Source organism: Frankliniella occidentalis, unplaced genomic scaffold, assembly GCF_000697945.3.
Source record: "Frankliniella occidentalis isolate FOCC.00 unplaced genomic scaffold, Focc_3.1 Scaffold11, whole genome shotgun sequence".
In the NCBI taxonomy this organism is placed as follows: Eukaryota; Metazoa; Arthropoda; class Insecta; order Thysanoptera; family Thripidae; genus Frankliniella; species Frankliniella occidentalis.
The window spans coordinates 1,689,107-1,697,003 of NW_026267141.1; the positions used below are offsets into that span (position 1 = coordinate 1,689,107).

General features: G+C 53.0%; 1 protein-coding gene across 2 annotated transcripts in view; it reads left to right on the plus strand.

Moving 5' to 3' along the window:
• Positions 1-7,897, plus strand: part of LOC127752374 (uncharacterized) — a 170,490-nt gene that overhangs the window by 9,683 nt on the left and 152,910 nt on the right. For both annotated transcript variants that reach the window (XM_052277652.1, XM_052277651.1), the window contains exon 2: positions 4,754-5,070. In XM_052277652.1, the coding sequence (XP_052133612.1) occupies positions 4,892-5,070 (179 nt within the window). In that variant the 5' untranslated portion in view covers positions 4,754-4,891. The remainder of the gene's footprint in view (positions 1-4,753; positions 5,071-7,897) is intronic.

A 7,897-nucleotide genomic window follows, 5' to 3' on the forward strand; every position in this document is an offset into this window, starting at 1 on the left:
GTAATCTTTGGTAATCACCGGTAATCTTTGGTAATCACCGGTAATCTTTGGTAATCACTGGTAATCGTCGGTAATCATTGGTAATCCCAGGTAATCCTCGGTAATCACAGGTAATCCTAGGTAATCTTTACTGTTTGGTAATCTGGTGTACACTGACTTTTCGAGTTGGGCACCCCTCGACCCCACCTCAGCTGGGACCGCAGGCCCCGCACACAGGGGAGGGCAGAGGGGCGAGGCGCGTCTCATCTTAGGCTGCGGGGAGGGGGTTAGGAGAGGAGCACCATGAAAAGATATAACAGTGAGATTCCGATTGAATGTTTCCCGTAATTTTCATTTTTCGTTCCCTTTCGGAATTGCATTGCGACGCCCAACACTCAGTAAACATTTTGTTTTACGGTTTACGGTTTCGATTACATTGTAAATTGAGGGTGTCCAGCAAATGTGCGACCTAAGTTGCAGTTGCATGAGCCCAGAACCTATGCGACTTAAGCGGACTTAAGTCGCACAGTTGCTGGACAGTCCTGGACACCTTCTGTCGCCTTATACTGTCGTGAAAGCCCTGTCCTGCTCGAGGTAGTGCTTCAGGAACAATCAAGGTGCGGTGTCTTGTTGTTGCGGACACCTCATGTCTTGTGTCAACACCAAGTTGCCAAGCAGCCGTGTGACCCAAGTCTTAAGTCGCTCAGGTTCTTCTGGGTCGTGGAAATTGAGTCGTACAGCTTCTGGGTAACCTTATATTTACAGGGTAGTCTAAGACACAATGAGGACCCTCGAAAACCGATGATCTTTTAGGAATCATCTAGAAAGTACGTCCTTCATTAAGCCATTACATAATTCTCAAGTTGTACGTGTGCAAGCTCATAGCACCTGATAGGTAGGCAACATCTTGCATTCAAAGCGCACGTGTTCTGCGGTGTGGCCTACCCTGGATCCCGCAGGCGCCGAGCTCTGTAATTTACTGAATGGATCTGAGAAAAACGGACGTGTTTTCTGGGCTATCCCTTCCCTTGTACGACTCTGCGCCCAAACAGTAAACGAAATTTCAGGCCGTCTCGACGAGTCACTCCTTCGTAGACCTTAAAAATTATTTTTAACAAACTAAAATTCATGTCAGAACAAGCAGCGGGGAAAGTAGTGCTTTCCGTGTGGGCGCGGGGCACACTTGCACACTTCGCACGCCGTTCCTCCCGTCGCCGCGCCGTCCGCCCGACCCGCTAAAAGGCATCGTACGTGTCTCCTAATGACAGTTATTTGCTCAATAATCCGAGCCTGCTGCAGTGCAGAGTCGCTCACACGCGTATGGTGCCACCAACCTTTCTGTGCAAAAGAGCGAGAGAGTAAGACACAGTCCCGCTGTGGCTGCGGGGGGAGACCTCTGTGAGTGAGTGAGAGAGAATTGGCCCTCTGCGCTGTGTCTCATCCAGCTCACGATATGGCCTCAGATAAAACCCGTGTGAGTCGGGTCAGGCCGTTGTTGCACTCGTTCGCATGCACAGGGAGTCTTTTATTGTCGTTCCTGTCAAAGGGGCCGAGGCCTCGGCACAAGCCTCCTCTGCTCTTCTCTTGGAAGCAGGTGTACGTTTAGAAAAGAGGACGACTTACGAAGGGATCACTTCACTGGAAAAGTAAAGTTAGGGACATACAGAAAACACCTTACGAAGCAAAATGCCAAATCTTTCGTACTTACGTACTTCACGCTTGGATTAGAAAATTTTAAATACCTTGGCATTTTAACATATTCTAAGAAACTCAGGAGCCTCGAGAGGGTGCCAAAAACGAAGTTATTACTAAAAAAAATAGTAACCGTAAAAAAGAGATGGCATGGCCCACGTATTCTACGCTACCTCTTGTCAGTCTTTTAATTAATTTTTAGTCGTGGAGATCTTTGTTTTGTGCGTGATGAGGTCGCTTAATTTACCCCTGTGGTGGTCAACTTACGAACACATTTCCCCCCGGGGAACATGCATCCCTGGAAGTGCAACAACTATAAAAGAAGCGTGCGGTCTGTGGAGCAGTTTGCGTCCGACCCCTGCGGTCGAGAGGAGTGAACTGGCGATGAACCTCTGCGACCAGTTCCACTCATTATCGGAGTGACTCCCGACTTTTGCCGCCAGGCGGCGCTTTGCTTTTTACCCCGTGCTCAGCCAACTGAGGTATTACCGAAGAAGCAGTAGCAGCGTCTCATGGGGCGGGGCGGGGCGGGGCGGGGCGGGGCGAATCTAGGCCTAAAAAGGTGCGCCCGCCCCTTGATGCCGGGGGCCCCGCCGGGGGGCGATGGCCGCGGAGCCGTGTGCGGCAGACAAATGACTCATTGGCCGGCAGGACCAGTCAGAGGGACCAGTCGATACGGCCTCTGGTCGCGCCTCGTTGCGCTAACGCCGTCACCAAGGCCGCCCGTGTTTCTCACCATTTTTCTCCGCCGCGCCTCCGGGAAGGGGAGACACATCCAGGACCAAGACCCGCCGCTCCCTTCTGCTGCAGCAGCAGCAGCCGCTGCAGCTTCGCTCGCGTTTCCCACCTTTCTGCGGCTATTCCGGCGAGGCTACGTTACCCTGTGGCAGGCGGAACGGGACGAGGGGCGCGGGGCGCGGCTTCTGCTTTGCACTGCAGAGGTTGCACCTCCCGGGGATTGGGTAAATATTTGCATAGGTAATCTTTGTGACCACCTTTTTTTATTGCGATGGCGAGAGTTTGGATTGTTGCAATGACACATTTGACGCGTTTTTTTTTTTTGTTTTTTTTTTTTTTAAAGCTACACAGAAAGAGGTGAAGACACATGTTTACTCGGCTCCCTCCGTGTCCGTGTACTGTCCACTTCAATACTCAAACAGTTACAACTTGGGGCCGGTGGTGAGCAGAGGATGCTGTGGGGGGAGATTCTTTTTGGACGTCCGTCCTGGCCACGCCGTCACGTGCAGAGTCGCTGCGGTTGTCATGGCAACAGTGCCGCTGACCACGTGGACCACGTGGTCGTAACGGTGTCACGTGGTGCCGCGGTCCAGTCCGGGATATTGTAATTACTATTATTTATTACAACAAATGAAACAATTATGGTTCAGTAGGAGAGGAGGAGAGTAGTTTACCTGGCTGGGATACGTCGTGGACTCAACACAGACCAACTCCAGTACCGAAACGGAGTTGGCGATGCAGCGCGGTGTGTCCTGGCACTGCACTGAACATATTTTGTCACGTTGACGACAAAGAAAGAAAACGTGGCCATTTTCCGGGATAACTTTCCAGGAAAGAAATTAAATTAAAAAAACGTCGCGCAAGTATGTAAGGTAATATGCTACACTATGAAACTGATTGAAATTGCCGTTCGCAGTGTACCCGCACGTAAAGGGCCACTGCCGCCGTCCGCCTGCTCCGTAGGGTCCATAGGGATGCCGATCGCAGGCAGGGATCTTCCGCACGCTCGCAGCCACCGCCTGAGGCCAGCTGCTAGACTGTTGGTGCCCTCTGCCGCTGCACTTCTGGCGCTGGGCTGGGCCTTCTCTGGAGAATGCGGCGACGGGCAACTGACACCCTCGTGTCACACGGACAGATTGCATTGGCAAACGCGTTTCTTGTGTCCTCCCGCGTTCCTCCTTTTTTTTTTTTTTTTACGTGCATGCACTTTTAGTTTCCGTTTTGCACCTTGCGAGTGTTCCCATCGCTCTGTCAGCGGTGGGCCGGTGGCAGAGGCCTCGGCAGTATAAGGCGGGAAACAATTTTCGAATTAGCGATACGTCGTCCGGCCGCTCGGCTGATATCATCATGCGTGTGCCTGTGCGTGTGCCTGTGTGTGCCTGTGTGCCTGTGTGCCTATGCGTGTGTGTGCCTGTGCGTGTGCGCGCGCGCGCCGATGTGTGTGCGTGTGTGTGTCAATGTGTGCGTGCGCGCCCTGCCCCGGCGCACGCGAGTCCGCTAAAACGATGACATTGTCGGTGAGATGCGATAAGCGAGTGGGCCCGGCCGGAGGGGTCGCACGCACCCGCTGCACGCCAAACTGCCCCTCCTCCGGGCCCTGCCCGCCCTGCCTCTATAGGCCGGCTCACACTTGGCTGGCCTCGGCCCTCATTCACCCTGCGCGCGTGTGTGCGCTCTTTTGCAAAAATAAAATAAAATAAAAAAGACAGGGTGGCCCACGCCCCCTGGAAAATGTGTAATTATACTGTACCGCAGTAAAGTGCTTGTAAACTATTTATTTATAACGTTGCGAAGAATTTTCGATCTTTGAATTGAAAATAATTAGTTCTAATGACAAAGAAATTATTTGCAAGCTGTCAGAGCTCTTGAAAACGGTGTGGTCATATCGCAAAGAAATATGTAGTTATTTGCGAACTTGCGAAGAACTAGTTCGTTGGTTCGTTGTCAAGAAAATCGTTTCCAATACGAACCTTTTCTTTGCAAGCATTTTACAGAGTGCGCACGCAGCCGTGCCGATGTGTGGTTGTGGACACAGGCTTGCCTGCTTGCCCTGTCACTTCGGAGCCTTAAGGCAACGCGTCCACACAGGCCTGCATGCGGTACAGTGTGTAACTACGCAGAATTGTGCGGGGTACGTGGGCCACCCTACCTACCTACATGAAGGTGTACAACAGGAAAGCGCCTGCGAACCTCCGGGTAGGCCGCCCCGCAAGTCACGGAAGCTGGGCGGCGCTGCCTACGCCATAGGCGCTCCGCTGAGCTTCTTTCTCGGCTAAACGGAGTGTACGTTATGCTGACCGTGCAGTGTTGCGTCTAATGAAATTCGCTTTCTCTCTGTTTGCAGTTGTCGGACCTGTTGGGATCGTATTTCTGAACCCCTCCTCGCACAGAGAAGAACAAGCATGGAAAGATTCCAGCAAATTTGTCAAGAGTACAGCAAAGACAGTACTTGGCTTGGCTCACAGTTCGTGACATTCACCGGATGATTGAACATTATATTGTCATCATACCAAGTAACATCATGGACCTGCTGCCTATGGGACTTCCTCCGGGCCAGCCTCGGTGGACGACTCTGGGAGGGAGCCGAGGGGAGCCACTATCCTGTAGGAGACGTGGTGGAGAGCCGGGGGTTTCCTTCTCATCGTCATCGCGGATATCCAGGTAAGTGATGAGGAATGGGAACGGACCGTCTCGGCTCTGGCGTGGCGTGGCATGGCATGGCATGGCATGGCATGGCATGGCATGGCGTGCCTTGGTGTGCCGTGGTGTTGCTTGGTGTGGCGTGGCTTGGCGTGGGCTGGCGTGGCGTGGCGGGTCGCTGGCGCTAATGACACCACCCTGCGTGCACCCAGCCCGAGGCCCGGCCCGAGGCCCGGCCGGCTGCGGCTGCACAGAGCTGCCTGCAGGCCTGCAGCCAGGAGGCGGCGGCGGCAGCGGCCCCGCTCCTTGCAATAAATAACGCCGTTTAGTGAAGCACAGACCCACCAGACCAGCGGCTCCGAGACCCGCGAGTTATGAATTTTCCGATCCAAACGCCAAAAACAAAAGCATACTTAATTTAAAACAACAAAACAAAACAAAACAATACCGCACCAATTTAATGATGTTTGCGATTATTTTCGAAAATCGTTTTCCACATCTTGTAAATTTTGTAAAATAAGGAAAGTCTTTCGCCGTATGGTTAGCTATCGGTACGGAAAGGCGTACACAGAAGTAAAGTTTAAGACTTATGTGGCCTTTGTCCTGAATGTCTTTGCGTGCTGGTGCGCGGGGCGTGTACACCAGGGCAAGGGCACCGCCCTCTAGAGCAGTGTGCGATGATAAGGGCTTGTCGTCCGTTGTGCCGCCGCCACCGCCTTCTATAGCAACGTTTCCCACTCAGATGCCTCTAGGAGGCACATGGTATGGTGGTGCTCGGCGCCCCCCCTCCCCCCTCCCCGACTCCTCCCTCCAACAGCAACAACCACAACGACAAGAACGGCGGTGACTGCAGCCCGCGCCAAAAACGGGAAACAGACGCGGCGGGCGGCGCGTTCGGAAATGCGATCGCATCGCAATGGCAATAGAAAGGAATCTAGGGCTGGGGCCGCGCGGCATATTGGCGCACTTCATTTGTTTCACTCTGACACAGTTCGGCCAGCCCCGGCCGGCCAGCGTTTTGCAAATCATAGTGTTTTCCCCCTGCCTCCCCGCGTCCCCCGGTCTTCGCGCGCGCTCGCGCCGATGGCCAGCTGAACGTCCCCGATTGCAGTTGTCCAGGTGCAGCAGCGGCGCGCTGCTGCGAGCTTTTAATCTGCGGGATGGGAAGGAGGACAGCTGGGGCGGAGTGGAGTGGGGCGGGTTGGGGTTGGGTTCGCCGTTGCTTGCTGACCACCCGGGGACCCGGGGTAGAGTGTGGAGCAGAGCATCCTTTCATCACACTGTCATAGACTCCGCACAAAATTTGTGTAGTGACTACGGAAACTAGGAGAGCTGCGTGCACGCGAGGCAGAATCTGCTGCCTCGTCGTTGCCTCGCCGTTTGGCCGCGAGGCAGACCCTTCGAAAAAGTGACAACCCTTTCGGCTTTAGACCTTGGGTCCAGCCCTCCGCTGGCCCATTGGCACAACAGTGCTGTCAGGATCCGGGTCCAGGCAGGCGGGCTGCTGCTAAGGGCTGCTCGAATATGAGAAGAAAAACGTGCTCTGTCAGCTGGGTATGGATAGCACCGTCCCGCACTCCCTGGCTGAAACCTAAGAATTCGCCGAACGTCGCCAGTGGGTGCGAGCGAGCACCACGCCCATTGTATCGCTGTATTTTGCAGGTGAGTTTCTGCGATGTGTCGTTAATGGCGGGGTGTAATGCTGTGTGTGGTAACAATAATATTAATATTGGATTCCTGCGGCCAGCCGTTGCGGTCGAACGGGCAGCGCTAGTCTAATTGAACGCACCCTCAGCTCGAGCCCTGCACCGCTAAGCACACACTAGGGCGTGCGCCCGCACACACAAACACACATGTGCACGCACGCTCATGCGCGACCATTCTATTATTTTACAGTTTGCAACTTGATACGAGAGCCTTTGAAGAAAAAGACGGGTATATTTTGCACATTCATGTCGCAGATGAAAGGAAGAGGTGTCATAAAAATTAAAACACAAAATCGAAACTTGAAAAACATGCTAGTTACGTCGTAAGCACTGAAGCGTACGGAAGCGTAAAATAATCTTTTTTAAACGGAACTGGATATCGCAATAGTCTTCAAACATCATTTTATCTACGGCTAGAATGCATAATTGTCACTTTACAGCTGTTTTTTCGTAACTTACCCCGCCCTGTGACAAATATTTCGTTGATTTCAGTACGCGGACGCTTTACTTCTAGCCTGCAAGTGCATATGTCATGGGGTGTCATTTTTGTTTGGCGTGTTAGCGGTTCGAGCCCCCCGTCAAGATATTTGGTGGCGCTCTGCGTGTGGCAGTGGAGCGGTCCAGGCCCCCACTTCTGAAGCGCCCACACTGTCTTCCTCATTTTCCTTCTCCGTCTGACTCTCTTCCTTCTTTTTAAGAAAAACACCGTCACACCCGTTACTTTAATTGTGAGGACATAAAACGGTAACGCGCACGCGCCCGACAAGGGTGTCCACCCGCCGTAACGGCACTGGGTTCAAATAGTCAGCCAGCGTGTTTCGCAAAACTATTCTCGACGCTTTGACAAATCTTACACAAGGAGAACTTCATATTTCGGACAGATCCTAATTATATTTGTATTATTTTATTGTAGCTTATAAAATTAGAAGTGTCGAGGTGTTTAATTGCTGCTTCCTGTGCGGGGTGGAGGGCGTGTTCCACTCGAGGATGATGTAGATCAGTTCTCGGAACGACTGCGTGCCAATCGGAGGCGGACAAGGGGACAGGGGTAGCAGAGGCGGGGCAAGGAGGGGGAGAGGAGCTGACCCAGGATGGGGACCCAGGATGGGGTGACACTGGGACACGACAGCTGGAGGGCCGCT